Source organism: Atheta coriaria, unplaced genomic scaffold (genome assembly GCF_025399875.1).
Source record: "Atheta coriaria isolate IRGN ID8LTWV9N9 unplaced genomic scaffold, Caltech_Dcor_3.1 hic_scaffold_9_pilon, whole genome shotgun sequence".
Lineage (NCBI taxonomy): Eukaryota > Metazoa > Arthropoda > Insecta > Coleoptera > Staphylinidae > Dalotia > Dalotia coriaria.
The window spans coordinates 5,455,471-5,479,495 of NW_027045451.1; the positions used below are offsets into that span (position 1 = coordinate 5,455,471).

General features: G+C 36.8%; 5 protein-coding genes and 1 long non-coding RNA gene across 9 annotated transcripts in view; 2 read left to right on the forward strand and 4 right to left on the reverse strand.

Moving 5' to 3' along the window:
- Window positions 1–772: 772 nt before the first annotated feature.
- LOC135799816 (kinesin-related protein 4-like) lies at window positions 773–9,020 on the reverse strand. Its single transcript, XM_065313026.1, is given in 5 exon segments — window positions 773–1,290; window positions 1,349–3,947; window positions 3,949–7,428; window positions 7,737–8,550; window positions 8,626–9,020. Coding segments are annotated over 5 exon segments (7,377 nt in total). The 5' UTR covers window positions 8,777–9,020; the 3' UTR covers window positions 773–957.
- A 373-nt stretch (window positions 9,021–9,393) lies between these two features.
- nito (RNA-binding protein spenito) lies at window positions 9,394–13,450 on the forward strand. Of its 2 annotated transcripts, none has more exons than XM_065310768.1 (2): window positions 9,394–9,589; window positions 9,819–13,450. In XM_065310768.1, the coding sequence occupies exon 2, from the start codon at window positions 9,835–9,837 to the stop codon at window positions 12,082–12,084; it is 2,250 nt and encodes a 749-aa protein (XP_065166840.1). In that variant the 5' UTR covers window positions 9,394–9,589; window positions 9,819–9,834; the 3' UTR covers window positions 12,085–13,450. The 2 variants fall into 2 exon arrangements, with proteins under 2 accessions (XP_065166840.1, XP_065166841.1); XM_065310769.1 differs by having other exon boundaries at window positions 9,394–9,505.
- Window positions 13,440–15,795, reverse strand: Gint3 (GDI interacting protein 3). Its single transcript, XM_065310770.1, has 6 exons — window positions 15,636–15,795; window positions 15,343–15,580; window positions 14,645–15,281; window positions 14,291–14,536; window positions 13,941–14,228; window positions 13,440–13,885 (listed from the first exon to the last, which is right to left on the reverse strand). Exons 3-6 carry the CDS (start codon window positions 15,173–15,175, stop codon window positions 13,634–13,636), a joined length of 1,317 nt encoding a protein of 438 aa, XP_065166842.1. The 5' UTR covers window positions 15,176–15,281; window positions 15,343–15,580; window positions 15,636–15,795; the 3' UTR covers window positions 13,440–13,633.
- On the reverse strand, window positions 15,202–15,628 carry LOC135799885 (uncharacterized). The gene is made up of 2 exons (XM_065313118.1): window positions 15,343–15,628; window positions 15,202–15,281 (listed from the first exon to the last, which is right to left on the reverse strand). Exons 1-2 carry the CDS (start codon window positions 15,626–15,628, stop codon window positions 15,202–15,204), a joined length of 366 nt encoding a protein of 121 aa, XP_065169190.1.
- A 416-nt stretch (window positions 15,796–16,211) lies between the features above and the next one.
- LOC135798910 (protein Wnt-5b-like) overlaps window positions 16,212–24,025 on the reverse strand; it is a 32,535-nt gene continuing 24,721 nt past the window's right edge. The window contains 2 exon segments of the mRNA XM_065311893.1: window positions 16,212–17,201; window positions 21,803–21,905. Coding sequence (XP_065167965.1) covers window positions 16,846–17,201; window positions 21,803–21,905 — 459 coding nt within the window. The 3' untranslated portion in view covers window positions 16,212–16,845.
- LOC135798911 (uncharacterized) overlaps window positions 21,742–24,025 on the forward strand; it is a 35,127-nt gene continuing 32,843 nt past the window's right edge. For all 3 annotated transcript variants that reach the window (XR_010549803.1, XR_010549802.1, XR_010549804.1), the window contains exon 1: window positions 21,742–21,879. This is a non-coding gene — a long non-coding RNA (uncharacterized lncRNA). The remainder of the gene's footprint in view (window positions 21,880–24,025) is intronic.

Here is a 24,025-nt window from a genome sequence, read left to right on the forward strand (position 1 = left end):
TTTTATACCTGCGGCAAATTCTTTTGGTAAATTAAACATCCTCATAGTAAGTTAAATCCCGTCTCTACTACCTTTGGTATTCACAGAGACCAAAAAACCTGCACCACATACTTTAAACAGGCTTATCAAGGTATACTTTGCCGGAGCACGTACCCCCACTCTTTTTTGCGGGTCCAGCGCAGGTATAAAAGTATCGCTCGCAGTGCGCTCCGCGCTTAGTCATCTCTGACTTGCCCAGCAGTCCAGTCGCAGGTTTCTCGGTTCTCCTTTGTTCTCTAATCGAATTAATAAGGGTTGACCAGTCGCAAAAGTGTCTTATCGTGATTTGTTTTCACTCTTTTTGTACAATTCCATCATTTTGCTATGTTCCATAGAACTATAGACTGTAACCATAAAAAACTATAATTTACATGAATAAAGGTATTAGTATTGTTCTATATTTACCACCACTTGCTTCCATTGACAAATTGGTGCGCTGTATAATACTCAAGAATAATAAACTATAAACAATCAGATTGACGTAAAACAAACTAATCTAATGCGCAGTTCTTGAATAACACAATCAAAAACTTGTCAACAAAATGCAAATCTGTAATCTGCTTGCAACCAATTCGCATTACACTTCAATCATCCGCCTCATTACACCACAAAATAACAACCCGGCCAATCTAGCATTAAAATCGCCATCACGCATGAAAGAATCAAGCACATCAAACCTATTATCCACCTTTGTAGTTCAAACACACGCAGAGCCTGCATCGAAACAATTCCAAAGCATTAAATTATTAGTTTATTATTCTAGGTAAAAAAATATTATACAATATATAAATCACAAGTTTGCAACGCTAATATTTACATTATATCAGGTCATGTCTTTTGTTTAAATGTACAACAAAGTAATATTAGTATTTTTAATATATAAATTAAGGCATCTATAAACATGTAGCAGAGATTCGTTTATTTATGGCGTCGCTCCAGATGTTTCGCTTCTTTGTGCTCATCGGGAGTGACGAAAAACGGCGAGAAATGTTTCGGAGTTGCTCCTAGTGACTTCCTCCCAGAATCCCTGGAACGCCCCATGAACGGTCTCGGATTGTCGTCTTCAATAATATTTTGCTTGGGAGTTTGCTTTGTAATTTGAATCGGGTCAACTTTAAAGTTAATAATATAATTCTCTTTGTTTAGCACCTCTTCGAGAATCTTCACGTCCTTGTAACGTATTTCCGCCATGCGTTTCGCACGCTTATACTTCTCCTTGTAATTCTCCAGATCAAGCTTTTGTTGTATAACCTTAAAAATAAGTATAGTTAAGTATGGTTATGTTGTATTTACCGGTAATAATACTTACATCAGATGAATGTTCATTGAGTTTAACCATCAACTGTTCCAGTTTTGCTTCACAAGCTCTCACATTATCGATGCAAAACTGATGAGGATTCAACCTATTCTCAAATCCTTCAATGATAATCAAACTACACTTGATCCTTTCAGTAAGTGCACACACAACATTGAAGCAAAGCTTATACAGTTGACATTGTTCACAGCCCGGTACAGCCACACCAGCAGCATTCAAATGTTGAGCAATACCCACACCAGATGCTTTCAGCGCTTCATGCAAAACCGCAAGAAAACTGTGTTTCTCCTCCAGCGATTTCACATAATCATCAATTTCGCGTGTGGTTGCATCCAGGCGAACTTTAATCAAATCTCTAGTCTCTTTATTATTGCCACGCAGCTGTAACATTTGTACAAAAACATCCCTAGTCTCAGCCAACAAATCAAAACGATCAGTGCCAATCTGTTTATCTTTGGCTGTTTCATGCGGATTGAAACGATACCAGGATGAATGCTTCTTACAAGTTTCAATCAACGTTAAAAGACTGCCTTGTATTTGTCGACACATGCCACATGCAGATGGTAGAATACTAATGTTTGAAATTTTCAAAAGTATCGATAATTTTGATGGAATACTAAATAATTCTGTGTCAATTCGTTTCGCAAATTGTTCCTTCGTTTTGAAACCGGCCAAGTCATGTTCAGATGGTAGTACAACTTCGGATTTCATACTATCCAGTTCACTTTTCATCGCGTTCAATTTCATTTGATAATCTGCTTTTAACTTATCAATTTTATACTCGTACTGAGTTTGTTTCTGTTGTAAATCAGTTTTGATAGCCTGTAATTGTTGCTGTAGCATAAATATCTTGCGATTTGCATTGGCTTCTGATTGTTTTTCGTCTGCAAGTGCAGTTTTCGAGGTGTTTTCTTTATTGGATTGCTCCAATCGAGATTGCAGTTCTTTAATAATGGCGTCTTTGTTTCGCGTTGTGCTTTCCAGTGATTTCTTCAACAGGGCGTACTTATCACTGTGCGCCTGATACTTATTCTCAAAATCATCTGTCATGGCCGCCACTTTCCTCTGGTGTAACTTTTGATTGGCTTGTAACTCATTCCTGAGTTCCACAATCTCCTTATCATCAATTTTGAGTTTCGGTTGATTGTTAATATAGAATTCTTGCTTCAATTGCTCGTAATTCTGATTTAATTCTTCACGACTGCTGACTAAACGACCTTCTAATTCTTTAATTTTGTTAAGAGCAATATCCTGATCTTTTTTCATAGTTTTTATAGTCTCTTCTGCTTCTTTCAGAGCTTTATTACTCTTTGACAAGTCTTCTTCAAGAGATTTTATAACTGCCTCGTTTGTTTTATTCGCAAGACCAGAAAGCAATTTGTTTGTCTTTGGTTTAGCTTCACTTTGCAATGCATCCAACTTGGCCTGTAATTCTGTTTTACTTTTCACTACTAAGTCATATTCTCTCTGGAGAGTATAACTCTTATCGCGATCCAAGCGTAGTTCATATCGCTTCTTATGCAATTCATCCTCCAAACGTTTAATCTTCTCCTCATCACTCAAAGAAGTTAATACTTTAAGGAAACGATCTTGTTCTGCTGTTATTTTCGTCACCATAAGTTCTACAGCTTTCAATGATTGTAGTTCATCCTGCATGGAAGCAATTTTAACAACTGCTTCTTCATACTTTTTATTAAGCTCAATAAAAGCTTCACTATGATCTGTGTTTGCTGATGGTGTTGCTTTTAACGCGGCAATTTCCACCTCCAGTGACTTAAGTTTCGCGGTTGTAGCTTGAAGTTCATTTTCAAGTTGAGTTTTGACCTCCTTAGTCTTTGGTTTGCTTGCTTGCAACTTGTTCTCATATTCTTTTACCAATTTTTCTTGAGTTTCTGTATTGATGTCCTTAATTCTTGCCAATTCGTTTCTCAATTGCACTATTTCATTTTGGAGAACTCCCATAGACGTAACTTCTTCTTGTAATGAAGAAATTTTTGATTGACAAGCTTCTAATTCCTGTTTGTGTTGTTGCTTGAGTAATAATCCAACTTTATTGTGCTCCTGCGCCTGGTTTTCGTGTGCATCCGCCGCCATTTTGTATTTGAGACACTCCTGCTTAGCTTCGTCACACTGTCTTTGTAAAGCAGTCAAAAGCTCATGATCTTTTTCATTATTTGACTTGCTTTCTTCTAACAAGTCTTTATAATGTTTTATTAATTTTTCTTGGTCGTTTTGATGAATATTCTTGATGTTTACCAACTCTTGTTTCAAATGTTCAATTTCTACTTGAAGATGTTCTGTTTCAGCAAGCTTTTCCTTTAGCACTAATATCTGAGTGTTACAAGCATCCAATTCAAATTTATAACTTTCTTTTGCATTTGCCAAATTAGCATCATATTCTTTTCGAAGTTCCTTATTTTTATCTTGCATAGAAACAATTTTAGCCACTGCTTCTTCATACTTTTGATTAAGTGCCTGTAATTCTGCACCATGATCTAAATATTCTGCAGATGTTGCTTTCAAAGCAGCAATTTCCTTTTCCAGTGACTTAAGTTTCACGATAGTAACATGAAGTTCATTTTCAAGTTGAGTTTTACTTCAATACTTTTTGATTTGTTCTCTGCCAAGATAGTTTCATGCTCTTTCAGCATTTTTCTTGAGTTTCCATATTGATATTCTTTATTTCCACCAATTCGTTTCTCAAATCAACAATTTCATCTTGCAGAAGTCCCATATTTGCAATTTCCTCTTGTAATAAAGTAATTTTAGATTTGCAAGCATCTAATTCAAGTTTATGTTGTTCCTTGAGCGAAATTTCCATATTTTTATACTCTTCTACACGGTTTTGATTTTCCTCTGCCGCCATTTTGTATTTGAGACACTCTTGTCTTGCATCATCACACTGTTCTTGCAAAGTATTTAAAAGTTTCAAATCATTCTCTGTTGTGTCCTCTTTCAAACGACCGTTTTCAACTTGACGAAGCTCCATTTCTGCAATTAACGCTTGTAACTTATTTTCATTTGAGAGTGCTGCCAGCATGTGATTGTGTCCCTCCTGTTTTGCCGCATCAAATTGTTCTTCCAGGTTTTTGATAACTCCTTCCTGTTTTGTTAACATATCTTGCATTTGTGCAATTTGTTTCTTGTCATCTTCCCATTGAGTTTTAACACCAATAAGTTCACCTTGCAATTCAGACATTTCCAGTGTTAATTCTTTCAAACGTAACTCTTTTGTCTCAATTTCACATTTAATATTTTGTTCAGAAATCTTATAGTTATGTAATTCTGCTTGTAAATCTTCAATCAATTCATTTTTTTCTGCAATAACTGCTGCACCTTTTTCGTTTTCTAATTTCTGCGTCTCTTCCGTGGAATATTGATGTTGTTGCTTTTCAATCAGAATATTAAGTTCCGAAATCTTGATTTCTAACTTCTGAACCACTTCGCGATGAACATTTGTAGTCATCAGATACTCTTCCACAAGTTTATCCAATTTCACTTGCAATTCATCGCATAATTTCTCTTTATCAGCGAGCAAAGTCTCAAACTTAACAAGTTTCACATTATTTTCATCGTGGTCAGCCTGTAATAAATCCATCTTCAATTTCAGCGCGTCAATTTCCTGTTGATGTTGGAATTGGGCACTCTCCGCTGCCATTTTGGTTTTATCAAGTGCATCTTGCAAAAGTGCTAGTTCATTCTGTGTCTGTTCCAATAACACATTCTTTTCGGAAAGCATATCATTAGCGATTGTTATCTCAGTTGAAAGTTGCTCAACTTTAACAGTTTCGGCTTCCTTTGCAGTCTTATACTCCTTGTATAAATCTATTTCTTTCTGAAGTTGATCAACTTTCTGGCTCTCTTCTGCCTTGAGATTTTTAATCTGCACCTGAAGCTCTCTAATCTTCACCATGGCTTCATCCAACTCTGATGATGAATACTCCAAAGCCTCTTTATCCATGTAGTGATCATGTTCTTTTTGCTTTATCTCTGCTTCAAGTTTAACAATTTGCTCTTCTTTTACAGCAACTTGTCGCTTCAGCTCTTCAATTTCTTCAGATAAGTTGTTATCAACCTTGTTAGTCAAATTTTCAGTACATAAATTATTCGATTGAATCTTTTCCTCCAACAGTTTCAACTTTTCATTGGATTCCTGGTGTTCCTTTTCCTTCTGACTAAGTTGTTCCCGTAGTTGTTTTATAGCAATTTCATTTTGCTGAAGGACATCATTACCTAACTTAAGCTTCTCTTGTAATTCTTCAATAAATTTCGAATTTTGATTAGGTAGACAATCACTGTTCACCCCATCTTGTTCCTGATTCTTTAACGCATTCAATTCATTCGTGAGCTGCTCAATCTTAGCCTGTGAAGATTTCTGTTCACCCATCCAACCTTCACATTCTTGCATAGTACCTTCAAGTTGTTTTATTTTATCCTCCAATTCCCGTAGATATGCTTCATTACCAGCATCAACTTTCCTCTCTTCACTTTGTCCGCCATCTTGTATATTCCGTAACTTAAGTTCCAACTCACTCTTATCCTCCTCTAGTCTTTTAATAGTCTCTTCATATTGAGAAATATCCCTAGCGTTAAATTTATCGTTCAAATTCTTCAACTTAGCCAGAAGATCATTCGTTAGCTCCTTGTACATAACATTTTCTTTCTTGAGATCATCAATTTCATCCTCTTGCAGACCTTCAGACATTCTATCACTAAACGAAGGCTTTTCACTTTTACTACGCATGCGTCCAATCGGATTACGATCAATTGCGATTGGAGTACCAATTGAAGAAGCTTGTTCCAAATCAACACCAGAAATAATGGTCGCTGTTAAAGACCTCAAAGACTTGAAAATACGCTGAAAATCTTCCCGATTGTATTCTTCATCTTGAAGACCCTCACCGCTATCTGCAAGATTCGTATCACTAAGAGAACGAGTTAATTTAGGTTTGTATCCTTTGAGTGCATTGTTTTCTTTTAATAAAAGCTTTGAATGCATTTCGGTGAATTTTATAGTCGCTTCCAACTTGCCACATTTATCTTGGAGAGCTTCCAAGTTTATTTTATCCTCACACTTGTCATTTTCAACCGAAAATGTTACATCTTCACAAGGTTTAGTTGTTTGATTTGGCTGACGTTCCAATTCCGTGATTCGAGAAAGTAATTCTTCACAACGACGTTGAAGTTGTTGGTTTTGTGCTTGCTGCATAAACTCCTGTTCACTTTCCATGATACTCAAACGTTCCTTCAGCTTGTCATTCTCCTGTTGCAGATTGTTATTGATTTCATTCTTTCGCAACTCATCAATTTCTTTCTGAAGTCTCTGAGTGCGTTCCTCCACAGCTAGATCCATCTCAATTTTAGTGAATTCTTTCAAATCAAAGTGAGAAACATCTAAAACCTCATAGCTCTGTTTCAACCGTGTAATTTCCTCCTGGAACTTCAAATTTTGTTTAAGGAGTTCGTCAAGTTCACGTCGCAATTGCATAGTTTCATCTTGCAGGTGAATTTCAAGCTCTAGTTTTGTAAATTCCTTCAGTGTGGCATGAGATTTATCCAGATTATTGTAATTTGTCATTAAGTCATGATACTTTGCTTCATCAATTACATTTGGTTCACATTCCTTCTCCTTAGTACATTCAAAATCTGTTTTTGTTAAAGGTTCTGAAAAACCGCGGTTTGACACAGGTGTGTATAGAGTCAAAGATGTTTCACTTTGTAGATTTACTTCTGAATGACTCTGAGGAATAATATGATTATTTGGCATGTTTTCTTCTTCTTCATTGACGGGATGTTCCAAAATGGCTTCCATCATCGGTTTGCTCCGGATATCAGATGGTACTCCCATTGTGTGACGACGCACGGGTCTCGGTTTGGGATACACTTTTAATGGTACGTACATTTTTCGAGATTCTTGCAGCTCCGAGTTTAGTTTTGAGATTAAATCGCCTTTCTCGGCGAGTTCTTGAAGTAATTTCTTTTCGCGGAATTGCTGACGCTTAATGATGGATTCTTGGTTCATAATTTCGTTCAGTCGGGGTTTTGTTTTGATTGTTTTGGCACTTCTAGCAAATCTGAAACAAACAATTTATGTTGTTTAATGTGGAAGTCAGAAAAATCAATATTCTAAGTCGTATTCAAGCAAAAACAAAAGATTTCTAGGCATGATGTCAGAGAAAATGGTATATTGCTTACAATAATTAAGAATTTGAGCAGAAATCATCACTTTAGTTGTTAAAAAATTACGTTTTGATGAAAACAAATTTCAATTCAAATAAAATACATCAAAGTTGCCTTTGGCCAAGATCTACAATGTTAAGTTGATCATTTTGATTGATGTTCAACATATCTTGCCGATTTTTCAAAACAGCATAAAACTTACTTTAATGTTGATAAACTATCCTCTAGAGAAACCGGAGTAATAGCAGCAACAATCAACGTTCTTGAATTACCCCCCAGTGCAGAAGCCAACAACCTCGTAAGTTTTGAATCTCGATACGAAACAAAACTACTTCCACTGCTAAGCTGCGTAATGACAGAAATGAGCGTCGATAACGACTTGTTGATGTGCATGCCTTCGTTGAACCGAACACCTGTTGCGCCTGTCTGCGCCACACGCTCCGAACCGGCCAGATCCACAATATACAAATGTCCTGCCTTCACTGGAGTGCTCTGATCAATCTCCCCATCCTGGCACTCCTCCATGGATGAGGATTCAATCAACACGTCGCAGATGACATGACTTCGACTACTGCGCTCGTTCATCTTGGTTTCGCCGATTTGACGATTCTTGTTGCCTTTCTGTATCACAGCCATCATCTCCTCCTCATTGTGCACAATCTCTTCATGCATTCCAATCAGATTGTGACCCTTGCCATCCTCAGAGACTATCAACTTTAGATCCTTGTTATGCACATCTAACAAATCATTAATCTTCTCATTGTAGATTTCTACATAACTAACTCTCACTATGTACTTATGTGTGATGTTTGAGTCAATTATAGAGAATATGTCTTGAGTGGATCTTGGAATGATGCCTGGATCTGATTCAGTTCCTAGGATAGAGTGAGTTTTTCCAGATGAGGTCTGGCCGTATGCGAAAATCGTTGCGTTGAAGCCATTTAATGTCGATCGAACTAATGGCTGGACTATTTCATATAAATGTTCATTTTTTGCAGATGTATCCAAGATGTAATCTAAAAAAATGATTTAAGTTTAGTAATACATTAATAAAATTTGTGTATATATTTAAATAAAAAATAAGAACTTACCAAATGTAAAAGTTTCAAATTCTCGATTGAGTGTCTCACTCGGATAGATTTCCTTGCCGGAGATAATCCATTGTTCGGCAAGTTTCTTCTTTTTTTCGGTGATGATCACCGGGCGCACACGAATTGCGACCGCGATATTATCCTCGCACATTTTTACGACAACAATTTACAAGAACGCGAACATTGGATAAACACACCGGACAATTACACAACACAAATTGACACAAATTGTTCGAATGTTTGAAAGCAACAAAGAGCACGTTGTTCAGACATTTGTTTCGACATTCCAACGCACACTCACGTATTGCTGACAATGCGGCCGCCTTGATAGCGATATTACTGATAAGGCGGACCGGAGCAACTGATCAGCATGCATAAATGCAAAAACGGGACCAAGTTACAAATAATATGCATGAGATAGGTTACTCTTTTGGCGGCAGAGTAAAATTTTATGCATTTTTAACGGCTTGATGTGTATAAGAAGTTGTCTACCTCTAGGCGTTAGTGTTGGTTTATTGTAAACATTTGTTTCTTACGGAATTTATAAATGATAAATAATATTGAAGCTTATAATAATATTTAAATATATTTATTACTAAAAGTTAAAGTATATAAATGAGAACTTTTGGCGTATAATGTGAATTATATCAATAACAAACTTATGATTTTTGAATAATGTGTGTTTGCAGTGATGTAGTAACTACAGTGCTGCCAATCGTTGCCAACCGCTAGCGTCATTGTCGTGGCGTTTTCATTTCTGGCAGTTGTTTGTGGCGTTGTGGTGTGGCTGGTTGTGCAAGCGTGATTAGTCATCCCTGGCTGCCATTTTGTGCTGTGCAACTTCGACTCCCCAAGACTCGGCGTGCACTAATCAGGAAGGGTGTGTGAGCCGTTAAAACTACGTAAATCTCTTTTCGTTACGGAGCCCCAGTGACCCGTGTAGTTCTTGTATTTTCAGTTCCAAGTACGTTTTAAAGCTGGTACATTTATAAAACAATACTAAAATGGTGGTTCAAGATAAATCTAAAGTTACTCATAGACTTGTTTTGTTTCATCAGCTGTATTTTATTATTTATGATACAATATCTTGCATATACAGTAAGCTGCAGTGTAATGCTGATGGATTGTGTTTGGTGGTGTTATTTGATGCTGGATAGTTCTGTGTTTGACTAAGGGTGGTTTTGTGGTTGCAGGCGAGTGCTAACGCGTATGAACGCCGCTGGAAGAGACAAGATCACCGTCCGTATCTCGAACATGAAGCGTAGTACCGACCGCGACACGCCGCCGCCGCGCGGTAAGCGTTCGCGCTCCAGTATGGGCCGGTACGACGATTCATCGGACGAGCGGATGACACCAGAGAGAATACGCCGTCGCGGAAGTCGCGGGCGATCACCAAGCCCACGCGCCCGCTACGCAGCGTCACCGCATCGTGAGGAATACATGCGTCCACCAGATCGTCCATATCCATACAAGGTGCTCTGCGTGAGCGCGCTCCACCCGAAAGCCAGCGACGAAGTCATCAAGGACACATTATACAGAGAGTATAAAAAGTTTGGAGACCTCAGTATTCGTCTTACTCACGACATGGACGAGCGGGTTGCATACGTTTGTTTTCGTAACCCCGAAGACGCACGGGATGCGAAACACGGTAAGCCACGGGTTATCATCTACGACAAAGTTGCATTAGTCGAAGCCGTCTACGAGGTAGCAGCAGCGAGATCATCCAACGACATGTATCGAGGACGACCAAGATCCATCAGTCCAGAATACGACCGCGCTTATCAATACGCTCGTAGTCCTGACAGAATGCCGCGTATGGATAGGTACGAAAGAGGTTACGGACATCCACCACCAGGTGTCCCGATGCATCGGGAATATCGTCGTGAGGCGATGCCTGCACCTCATCATGAATACATGGCGAGACCGCCAATGCACCACGGTCCACCGCATATGCCACCTTCGCATCACGGTGGAGGTGGGCATCATGGAGGCGGCGGTGGTGGTCATGGTGGATATGGACCACCTAGAAATATGGTTCCACGCGCACCCTACGAGAAACAAGAGAACAAAAAAGATAAATTCCCTAATTATCTTCATCATGTACAACCGGAAGACGATCCATTGGCGACGAGGACATTATTCGCAGGTAATTTAGAGATAAACATCACCGAGGAGGAGCTGCGACGTATTTTCGGCAGATATGGCACTGTCGAGGACATCGACATCAAGCGGCCGCTGCCCGGAACAGGTAATGCATTCGCATTCGTACGGTTTCAAACGTTGGACATGGCGCATCGCGCGAAAGTCGAGTTATCCGGTCAATACATCGGTAAATTCCAATGTAAAATTGGCTATGGTAAAGCTACACCCACCACGAGAATCTGGGTAGGTGGCTTAGGCCCATGGACGTCTGTAACACAACTCGAAAGAGAATTCGACCGCTTCGGCGCGATCAAAAAGATTGACTATAGTAAAGGTGATCTGCATGCGTTTATCCTCTACGATAGCATCGATGCCGCTCAAGCGGCTGTGAAAGAAATGAGAGGATTTCCACTAGGTGGACCAGATCATCGTCTACGGACTGATTTCTCCGATGTCACTCCTGTGGCGCCATACAGACCTAAAACCTATGAAGAAGGAGGTGATTTTCCACGTCGTGCACCTGGAGATTTTGATACACCTGCGTACGGCGAGGCCGGTGAAAGCAGAGCGTCGTATTCACGATACGACCGCAAACCTTACTCTGAACGTAGGGCAAACAGCCGTGGATGGTTCCCAGAGGAAGACGAATGGGGCCGGACACGCCCCGCTGACGCGGATGGTTTTGACCGACGTCGCTCGGCATCAAGAGGAGATAGATCCCGATCTAGATCACCACATAGATCAATGGATTCTGACTCAGATTCTGGATCAAGAAGAGCTGGTTTATTGGCAACCAGTCGAACACTACCCGAAGTAGCAAGGAAATGTTCAACAACATGGCAGGGAGCTTTGATTCTGAAGAATTCTCTCTTCCCAGCCAAGTTCCATCTGATTGATGGTGACACCGACATTGTGGATGGCCTCATGAAAGATGAGGAAGGCAAACACGCGTTGCGCATTACGCAGAGATTGAGATTAGACCAGCCGAAGCTCGAGGATGTCCAGAAACGGATTTCCAGCGCTAGCTCGCATGCTATCTTCCTGGGTCTGGCTGGATCTACAGCATCTGTGAGCAATGATGATGCCAACGTGCAGACGCGTCCTCTGCGCAATTTAGTTTCGTATTTGAAACAGAAAGAAGCAGCTGGCGTAATATCTCTGCTTAATAAAGAAACCGAAGCGACAGGAGTATTATACTCGTTCCCACCGTGTGCGTTTTCTACAGAATTATTGAAACGCACCTGTCATAATCTACCCGACGATGCTCTCAAGGAGGACCATCTCGTTATAGTCGTGGTACGTGGTGGTACTGCGTAAATCTCTAGCACCCCGGTTGTATCAACTGCGAACGCGCGCAACGCTATATAGGTATTTAAGTTGGGTAGCGATAAGATTTTTAAGTATTTTTCTTATTTCAGGAGATTAGTGAAGTCGCGAAGAAAGATATGAGGGCAAAAATAACCTAATCTGATTGTAAAGTTTCTAGTTATCGTTCGAAGAGAGACGGAACCGATTGACGCAAACAATATTCAGTTCAAGTTAAGATGACGAAAAGTTTTAAAGTTACAGTTTGTGCGCTATAAACAAAAATTACGTAAATAATTCTATCGTGTGGTGTGTACAAAGTGTCAAGTTTTGTTGGTTTTTTCTTCTTCTTTAAATTTGTTTACATAATTTAACTCACGATTGACGCGAAGAGGTTTAGTTCAGTTTTGTTTGTTATAAACAAATGTTCAGTATGTAGTGGAACGAACACAGACAAAAAAAAGATGTTCAGTAGTGTTTCTAAAAATAATGAAAAAGAAGCGAAACGTTTCTCACGATGGTAGTGCGTAACAAAATGACGGTGCTGTTTGATACTAGTGCGCAGAGTTGCTGAAGAATTCGTTCTGTGTCGAAAACACTTGATTTGTGTACGAAAAGAAACCAAAAACAAATGTGTAACGAAAAGAAATATGCCGTGCCTATAGTGAGGTGCATGTGATGTGCGTTCAAAGTTAGGTTTGGATATCGAATTTTGATATATAAAAACGCGCGTTCCAAAAGTGTTGTGATGTTAATCTCCGTACAAACAGTTCAGTTATTACGAAGTTCTTATGAAGTCGAGCGCTTGATCGTGTTGTGTCATCATGTGAACTCTTTCGGCCAAACCAAATCAAAATAATCCGCGCAAAAGAGAGAAAAGTTTTGTTCATGTGCAAATTGTGCGCGACATGGTGATGTTTCTAGCATTTGCTGATTCTATAGATTGCGATGAATCTTGTGTGTGCATTTTTTCATTCATATTGCTTTTTAGTTCTTTGGTGCTTTCCAGATGCGCCGCGGAGTATTATTTCCCGACACTTTTGGGACAGCCATCGGTTTTTGTCTCAAAATTCACACTCACAGTAATAATTCGATCATTGGCACCCTGCTCTGTGTTGCAAGTGTTACAGGAAACTTACAGTGAGCCGGTGATGAACAGCCAGTCGTCGTCGGATGTTGCATGGAATCGTCGCGAACGGGAATAATATTTATATCGCTTTCTTTCACAGACACATAATAATGTTTGTTTCATTTAGCATCATCTCAACGATTCCGCGCAACATTCGACGCGGTATTATCAGTGTTTATAGGAAACATCTTATATTTTTTATATTTCAAATTTACCATTAATTATTAAAACGTGAATGTATGAACGCAAGCCACAACTTGTAACATTTTATTTTCTAGATTCCTTGTGAAACATAATCCTTGATTAGTTCTTCGTAGTGAGTTATTAACAACATTAAAATGATTTTTGTGAAAAAAGTTATTGATTATAAATAAGTCTCTAATATTTGGTTATCATAGGCTGGGTAAACATCGGTGAGAAAATAGTTTAACATTACATTGATTGAATTAGGACCATCACTTCAGGTTTGAGGAAACCCACTTGATTCATAGCGTCGTCCTTCCATTGAAAGGATAAAATCGTTGCTGGTACAAGTCTCAAATCAAAAAGGCTGCTATCCCTGTCGGTTTCTTCAAGGCGGTGTCCGGTTGGCGAGGATAGAATGAAATTGGGACATTCATCTTCGACGTTTTCTTGGACAAAATCCATTACTTCCGAGAATTTTTCATAAACCGAAAATGTTCCCTAAAATTTGTTTATTTTTATATTCTGAAAATTTTTAGGTTTAATTTTTGCTTACTTGTAGGAATAATCCATCTGGGAATCGTACTCTAATGATAGCAAACTTATACTTCCTGATTTCTCTCAATTCGTCCTTTTCACGCATCGCCTTCGTACGTAATTCCAATTGTTTTTCAGCTGCATCAACTTTCCGCTGCTGTTCACGTTTGAGTTCATCAGCTGTCATCGCGTAGAACTCCGTGGGCAGGTTGCAACGCTGCGCTGCTTGCGATGGCGACAAAACTTGAAGATTTCGTTCTAATTCCAGCTCGATTCTGTCTTCAGAGCGGAGAGCATCTCTTAAAAACTGTTTTAAAAAAGAATTTTAATTTAACATTTAAATTTAGTAAGAAATCAGTTTACATTTACCTCTAAAGTACCAATTTCTGGAATATTGGTTGCATCAAACACATAAAACTCCTCGTCAGCATCATTATGCTTGAGTGTTTGTTTTCGGAAACCTGCTCCTTCTAATAATTCCACTGCTCCGAAGAGCGGTAGAACTTTATCACGAAACGCTGCATTAGAACAGCGAATTTTATGGAATTTCGTCTCTTCTGGATTCGCCAGTATATTTTCAAGGTATTTACATAAAATATCTATGCAATCTGACACCTAGAAACACAAAACCATGAGTTGTATTTTGATATCATTAATAGAACAAAAGTTGTTTACTCATAACTGCGCCATTTTGAATTGCACAACATTTCAACATCAACTTACTTTACTCCTATTATAATTGCAACTCTGGATCATAAGACAAGCAGTAATTCCTCTTTCTTCTTCTAGTTGCTCAATTAAGAACTCCTTAATCTTCACTTTCCATTCATCTCTACTCAAAATCTCCTCACTTATCAAAGGACATTTGAAAAATACACCTTTGGCAGCCAGTAATGGTGAAGCTTCCAATTCTGTGGTTGTTGGTCCTCTTGATGAAGAAGACATTGCTTCCAGCTCACTTTTCTTTTCAGCTTCAAGTTCTCTTTTGACTTGTGCTTGAATTGCAGCCAGGGATGTATTAAAAGCAGAACTTTTAGCCTGACTGTTAATTCTGGCCATTGCTGCAATGGCAGCATGTTGATTTGCTTCAGTGACAGATCTATTTGCTGGTGGTGGTTGATATGCACCTTTTTGGTTCTTCTTGCTTGGCCCAACAATGGCTGTATCTTCAGTTAACTTATGTCCAGGTCCAGCTAGTTTGAATTTAGCCTCTGTCTTCTTCTTCTGAAAATACTTCTTGATTTTCTCTGCCATTGTGTGAAATATTTGAAACTTGTGAGTTAGATCCGTGGTGTGTGTTCTTTGGGAAGTTTTAGTCTCGATACACTTGCTTTTAATTCTTCGATAGCCTTAGAAGTAGCTATAAAACACATTAATATAAGTAAATCATACATAAATAAATAGAATGATTAATAATTTACCTGGTTTCATAAACCGTTCACAAATGCTCTTTCCAAACACACTCCAGGCAATGCAGATGAGAACAATGTTGATTGTGAACAAGAGCAAGAAGCTGTAGAGCAGCGTGGACTGGAAGTCGTCGAACCGCAGCGACTGCGGAATCCCCGCCAGCAGCTCTTGCACGGCTCTCCTGTCCGCTAGGGATAATAGAGTCTCGCTGCAGATGTGCGGGACGTGGTCGACGTACGCAAGTATCGTCTGAATGAGGGTGGAATTTAACAGTTGGTCAACATAAGTCGCACTCATTACTCACACGAGTCTACGCAAGGTAGGTGAAACGTGTGACAGTTGCCCTGCCCTCTGGCTTCGCAATTAATGGAATGATTTGTGTTTTTGTATGTTATCAATATAACAGGCAAGGACACGGCTGACTCCTGCACAACCTGCTGATTCTGCTGGACAAGTGTTGTCAATGATTGTCAGATGACAATTAACTTTTCAAGGACAGTTTTTATTTAATTTTAAGAAATTGTAGCCGCAATATAAAATTAAAAAGGAAATATAATTTAAATAGTACATAAATAATATCCTATTGATGACATATATGAATTAACAAATATTTGTTAAAAAGATTTCATAAATTTGTTTAAATGTAGCAATTGGTACAGTAGCGTAACCAAAAAATGTTTACAGGATTTAGTATTTGTTCAGTAGATGGCGCTGCAATGTTGAAACCTTCTTTATTTCTATGCATTAAGTCGTTTATTTTCTAAAAGAACGCATCCTAAACATTCTAAATCTTTAATAGGTGTCTTAAAACATGATCTACATTACCTAAAATGGTTTAAAGTGATTGTTAGGTATTCAAGAAAGTTTTTATTCCAATCAGTTTTTGCAGTTATCATTTTTATTACAAACAGCCTCTACATGTTTTTATTTTGTTTGTTTCACCAAAAATCTTCTTGATAAATCCTTTAATAACTTATTTAAGACTAAGGTACATACATAATATGTGGTTTTATTATAATTACACTTATAGAATCTACGTACGAAACTTTCGAAACGATTTTATAAAGTGTTGTATAAAATATTTACAAATATCGGATATTATCAATATCAATATGGGTATAATATAAAAATCAAATAAATAATCCACTAAAACAACAACTTAAAATTAACTAAACATAAATAATACTTTATATCAGAGATTTTTAGAGATATTTTATGCTAAAACTAAATTTTAAAGCTAAATTTAAGTAAATTTACTTCATTTCTAGTTTACAGTTTGAGTTTAAGTTGTTATTGTACACTTTCATATCAAAATCAAAAGTACAACCAGCCTTAGTTCTAAAATTCATGCTTATACAGCTTAAGAGTACATTAAAGTACAAAGTTTCTTAGAAAACAAGAATATAAATTATTTATATAAGTTATTATGTATTAACTTATGATTGGACGTCGAAATTTAGAAAAAAACTTAAAAGTTCAGAAAAAAATCATTTTTTGACACTTGGTGCTTTGAATTATTTGCAAGTATGAATTTCAACCGTCTTGAGACACGTCTTGCACTGCACCTCGCAACACCACTTGAATTTACAGTGACATCTTTCTTTAATCGTAGTTTTAAGAGTATTGTATCCTCTTCCGCAACAAAGCAGATTACATCCGTCCATATCCTGTGAAGTACGGTTACACGCTCTTCCTGTAGTCCCATGTGACCCTATTGTTGCATCAGCCACACAATAATTAGGCGACTCTTCAAGATAAACCAAATCGTTAGCTGTGGGTACTCGATAACGTGGATCATCCAATTGAAGCCTGCCTCGTTTGTTCACACGAACTTCAGTTGCGCCGTCGTATTTTTCACGAATATAATCACCTACAACATAAAACAAAAATGAGAAACTTGCAGTAAGTATGTTTCGGAAATGTGGTATTCTAAGTGTTGGTAATTTTAGCTGGATAATTAATGGTTAATAGTCAGGACGCCTCTGCGATACGCCCAAATCGGAATTTATTCGGTAAAATATGCGTCGAGCGTCGAAATAAATGAATCGAAACCGCTTGATTTTACGGGATGCATTCGGCTCATATTAGAATTAATAATTATTAATTACGTTACGTGCGCATGGATGCACCGCGGTAATAAAGTGCGGCCAAGCCTTCGAGCATCAAGCTACGAAACGCAAGTAATGGCCTGTCATTATCATTACCACCATTTGCTACGCGGGCGAAACAAGAAAACGTAAGAAAAAAGTTTGTGTAAAGTTATGTAACTGTTGCTGCGTGTTAAGAGGTGTATATTGGGTTGCCTAATTCTCACACACGTTAAAAATTACTGTTTTAGGGAATTTAAGATAAAACCCTACAAAAGCAAAAGTAAAATTAGTATCAGCATAAAAAATTAAAAACTTAAAATCATATTTGCGTGTGTATTGTGTTGCCTCAGTTATACAAGTTAAAAATTAGTGTTTTAGGGAATTTAACCTAAAAATTATTAGTGCAAAAGTAAATTTGGTATAAAATAAAACTAAAAACCTAACAGAATATTAGCTTGTTGCATCTTAGATGTGTATATTCGGTTGCCTAACTTTAACACGTTAAAAACGACTGTTTTAGTGAATTTAACCTAAAACTCCAAATGCAAAAGTTGGTATAAAATAAAATCTAAAACCTAAAAACACTATTCGCGTACACAATAATAGTTGATGGATAATTTATGGCGATATAAATAAACACAGTGATGTTATACTCCGGTCTACAAGGTGTTTTAAACAATCACCTACAACCTTTTTGCTTTTGATACAGGTAAGTCCTCTTTATATTTTCTTTACTTATACCTACCTTGTGTTCTCTGTTTATACGCTTTGTACTTTTGTACATCACATGCAAGTATCATATGCAAACGCACGACGTGTGCGGTCATCGATGCGATTGAAGTCGCACACGAATCTCAGCGGTTCGGGGCGCCCATTTTATGCCTACAATCGTAAGCGATGCATAAATCGTAGCTGCATCATCTCGCGCGAGAGATGTAACAACATGCAGGAGACTATTTAAAAGGACAACCATTACGGGTGTGTACCACAATAACACAGTGTGTTGAACGCCTTATGCTCAAGGATTCATTCATTGAAAACAAAGTCAAAAAGACTAAGTATAATATACAACAAAACAAAAAAAAAACATGGCTTAACAGAAAAGAAAAGATTCAAAAGATGAATGGTCAGCAGGTTTACTAGTCGTGTAGCGGTGAGCTTTCAAACGTCAATTGTGGACATAAAAACAAAATAACTATTAACACCTCCTAAATGTCCGAAAAGAACATGAAAGCAACGAAATGAAAAGCAAATAAAGGTATAGACGCAGTGAAACTAACACCAAGGGAACAAAGGATGTCACAATCACGAGAATTGTTCAATGTTAATGTTGTGTGAAGCTTCAGTGTTTATGTTCGCACGTTGAAAGTTAAAGTTACATGTTATGCGACAAAATACGGCTGGGAATGAACAAATTTATTGAATTAACCACTGATTTGGGTAAAAAAGAAAGTATGCCGAGTTCAAATATTAAAAATTATAGTTTTTATCATTTTACAAAAGAAAAAATTACTCTTAACTATTTGTTCATACAAAAATAAGTCGTAGAAAGTAAATTTACGATAGAAATTTCCATTTTAAAGTGAAATTTGACCAATTTTAATGACATTCAAAAGAAAATCGTGACAAAAAGTTATTACTTTGAGTAATAATTTCTTTTACTACAAAAAGAATTAAATTAAATTAATGAATAGTTTAAAAGTTAACATGTTAACAAGTTGTAGCTGCCAGTCATTCTCACAATAAGATATCGTATATCGTTGCATACGAAATGTGAGTGAAAGTCAAAAATTTAAATAATTCAATTGAAAATCCCAGTATAACACGATGTGTAAATGAATTCGGACCGCAAAGAGGCTGCAACTTCCTTTTAACACCTCTTTCGAACAATCGTAGTCGACAAAAACCAAGAATATTGATTAAAACCGATAAAATCTGTTGAATTTAATGCGTTGTTAGTTTTTGGTGCTGCACATTTATGTAAATCATAAATAATAATCAAGATAGCGACATATAAAGTCAGCAACTAACAACTGTGAACATATAAACCAAGTAAAAAAGTCCAACTTGTTGCTCGAGGTAAGAACAAATGCATGCGTGTCACAAAAGGCGATGCAATTTGTACGTGCGGCATGTCCGGGGCCGCCATTTTGCGCGCGCGCACGCTAAACAAACACATTGCATTTGCGCAATGTGTAACTGTAACGGCGCTTCTTAATTGGCGCGTTTGTATCTTACCTCTTGGCGAGTGCTTGGCAAGTACAGAGCGTGCAGACAGTGCACAAAGAGCCGTAAACCGCAACAATCGGCGACTGCGTTCATAATTTACACACCACTGTCGTCGGAGTAATAAAAGTAATAAAATTGCGCACTACACAATCGATAATTGAATATAAATCAGGTGGGCATATTTATAAACTCCAAATGTTACATTGTAAGTTGTTCTAAAACCTTCAAAATTAAGTTAGGTTAGAATTATCCTGCGTATTACATGTCTAGAGTGGAAAACATCGGAAAAAATATTTTTCTAGTAAATTTCATTCATTTATCTTCTTCCTAAGTTGAAAACGTCATTTTCAATAAAAAAATTCAATATTTTCTTGAAATACATGAAAAAAGTTGATAATATGATAGATTTTGAGGTTATGTTGCAGATTGTGTTGAGTTTTGTCGCGTGTCAAGTGATTTATTTACCAAAGTCAAGTATTTTCCACACCCGATGTGGAAAACATTCTTTTCAACACCGTTTCACCAAAAACTATGTTTTTAAAAGTAAGTGTACCTAAAGAAGCAATAAAAACCCGCGCATGCGTACTTGAACTTTTCTATTTTTTACTCTCTGTGGTCTGTAAGTTCCAAACGTAGACCATTCAAACAATTATTTGAAATGACTGTAATTTATCACGAAAAGGGTGTCGGTGCTTTGTAAGTCATGCTGATGTTTTCGTGTCGAGACGATGTTTATGCGCGCATCGAAAGAAAGATGCGCATGTAATGACCACCCTCGTGGATTCGTCCGGCGAGGATGATTCTGGTGCGCGGCGCGGTGTTCTTAAATCGTAAATGCGATGCCGGCTGAAACCTGTGGTAAAAACAGCTTAGCAGAACTTAAGAACCGGATAGGGAACATTAGAATACATTAGGAGAGCTAAATGTGCATGTTCAAGAGAAGTTTTAACTCTTCTAGGCGTAATACCTACAAATTATTTCCAAATTTGTTCATAACTACTTACGCAGAATACACAGAAGTAAAAATATTTCAACATTGTACGCAAAATTTAATATTTACGCGTAAAAATACTTAAAACAAACTGCGAAGTGTATGACAGATATACACAAATAATCTAGGGACCCTAGATGACACCAACCTGTTCTGTGTTCAACCAAATTACACGAAATTCTAACCTAAAAATTTTCTTTCTCAAATCTTTAATTTTTATGCGTAAAAATACGTAAAACACGTCATTTTTTATGTATTGCGTTATTGAAATGTAATTTATGGTTTTTTCGTGCAAATTTATGAACAATTTATGCATTTCATGCCATCATCGCGATTGTCACGACGTTTTAATTAATATTCATACAGCTTATAAATATTCATCAACTCTTCGTGCATATAGTAATAAATATCGATAATATGTATTCATAATTCATACGTCATATCTTTTTCTCAATAAATTAAACTTTTTTCAGTTAAATGTTAATAATTATAAGTGGAAGATATCGTATTACAAATATCAGCGCGATGAGGCACGTAATTTGTTACAAAACACACGATGCATGAAGCGCGTGCATGAAGAAACATAGGCGCGGGGTACTTTTTTAAATAATTATTAATTAACTCGTTTGCACGAAGGTGTTGACGAAGGCCCGACAAGTTATGCTACAAACAACCAGGAAACAAGTCGTTATTAATTGTTATGGACTTGTCGGAGAAATAATTTTACTTTTCAATGACGCAGGCAAGGAAGACAATAAATTACTTGATAAGGTCATAGAAATTCTTTGTTATTTGCATGACTGCGTTTGAATTCAATTAATTAAATGTTTTAAGTATTAAAAAACTTTCTTTTGTGTTATTTTCATTTGTATTGTTTTTTAAATTTAGTAAACAATACAAAAATATGTCATTTGAATGTCATATTAACACCCGAGTGTACCACGAGTATGCACGAATATTCTAGGGACCCTAGAAAACACCAACTGGGGTATTTATTTTGCACGTAGTTCTAACCTACAAGTTACGTCTTTTCCTACTTTTCAACCGTCATCATTCGTAGTTCCGCATCGCAAATTTTATAAATATGATTTTTGTTAATTCGATAAAGTTGTGTAAAAGTGTTCTGTGATTTTGCGATGCGATGCGCCGCGATAGACTTACCAACTTCCCTGAAGGTCGGCAGCTGTTGCCAACAGGTGATCAAAGAGCAGGAGCCTGAAACGCCGTGACACTTGCAGGTAACTCGCGACTTCTTAATGACTGCCTGTTGATATCCGAACATGAAACATAAAAATATTAGGACATTAAAATCAAAATAAATCTTAAATCAAATAAATATGTACATATGCACAAATAATACTATTAAAAGTTCCTTTGTTTTTAGTATTTATTTTATTAGATAGTATTAAAATAAAGTTAATTTAGGTAGTTTTTAAGGTTAATTAGTAACACATTTTGTGTGTTGTCCATGGTACCCATGGTGTTCGGCTTTCTCTTTTCCGTAACTCGGAACTAACATCTGAGAATCGAGATTGTAAACAAACTCACCAAGGTGCATTATTTTAATATGTGTACTTTCCTTGCCCTTCAACAGGAATTAAATTTGTGTATATAGTTTGATTGCGCATCATAAAAATGATATAAAATATTAGTTTTTATTTTAAATTGGTTTTATATGCCCGCACAGCAACAAACATTTTGTGTTGAATACTCTTCGGTGAGTTTTCTTCAGCTGGTGGGCATGCCAGCGGCGCATTTACCTTCAGAATGTCATTAAATCATTTTATGACGTGTTATTTTATTATTACAATAAATACTAATCACACGCAGCTTGAAATATCATTTCGTAGGCTTATCTTTCACATTTTTCCTGTGAGAAGAAATTTATTCGATGGGTTTTGAAGGAATTTTATTGCGCTTTTAATTAACACCTTATTGATGTCACAGAATTTAATTTATTTTTTTTTTACATTTTCTGCTTGTTAAAACACAAATTTTGCAATTAATTGGAGTTTTAATAACATTTAGAGAAATTATTCACCGATTTCCATTATTTTTTAGCCATTTTACAAACACATCTTAAACTTATCGCATTTGTAGTACAAGCAGTACTTTCTTCTAGTTTGAAATTGTAATTTCTTTAAAGTTTGTGGTTTTGTGGTTTGGACTCGACCTGTTCTTAACCACTGTATTATATTCTAAATGAAACTGACTACGAGTACAATTATTTATTCACCGTCTATGGCTGTCGTTTGTTCGCTCCCGGTGTTCTCATGTCCAGTGGACCGTTCGTTGTTAGAGAATCACTTCAAGTTTCTTTCAAAGCTGCACGCTTTTCTTGGATTTTCTGCACCTTTCACATCTTTAGTTTTGCATTATGTTGCTCTAGGTTCTTCCGATCATCGTTACTATCCATAAATAGAGCGTGACGGATTCACGGATTTGTTTACCATTAATAATAATAGAAAAAAAGAATTAACAGTTTGTGCAAAATTAAATTTTATTCAATTTTCTTGCAAAATCTTCAATTTTCTTTAACGGTTTAGTCATTTAATGATTTCTTTGGAAAAGATATTATTATTTTTTATGTTGTTATAAGTAATATACTGTTAATAAGTACCTACCACCATGATGAACAACCATTAACTCAACTCAACTCTGATAGTCATTGCTCATTGCGTTCACAAGTTCCGCACTAATGGTTTCTACATAATCTCTTTTCATGATGACAATCAGGACTGCACTAAGTGAAAATGACTAGGAATTGATTTTTTATCAATTAAACGAATGCAATATGCGTAAATAGAGAAATAGCCACTTAGGCAATATAAATGACCTATACTTAATCAGAAGTACTAAAAGATATTGAAAAACCATAGATGTAGAATTTGCATGCGTGCGTACCCCACGTAATTAATTTAATTGCATGTTTCAATAATCATTCGCGCATAATTATATAATTATTGAGCTCGTTAATGGCGGCTTTTACAAAGGCCGCTAATAGCACTTATTACATGTCAATTCGCTGGAATCGCTTGTAAATCGACACCCATTATGTCACGACGAGTTATTTTCAGTTTAATAATTCCACGTACTTGCATATTTTCATAGAAAAGTAAATTTTATCGCGTTAATATTTTGATGAGAAGAAAGTTCTAATCATAATCAGTTTTCTCATATGTGTTTTCTCTCGAATGTTTTGTTAAGTACCTATTAATTTAATTCACGTAGCTTTGGTTAAGAGAAGAAGAAGAAAAAAACATGATTATAATCGTATTATCTTCTCATCAATTTCTTGCATCTTGTTTCATTACGGAGCATTCTCATCAGATGCTTCGTAATTTTCATAATCTGTTTAGTTGCTTCTTATCCATCATTAAATCT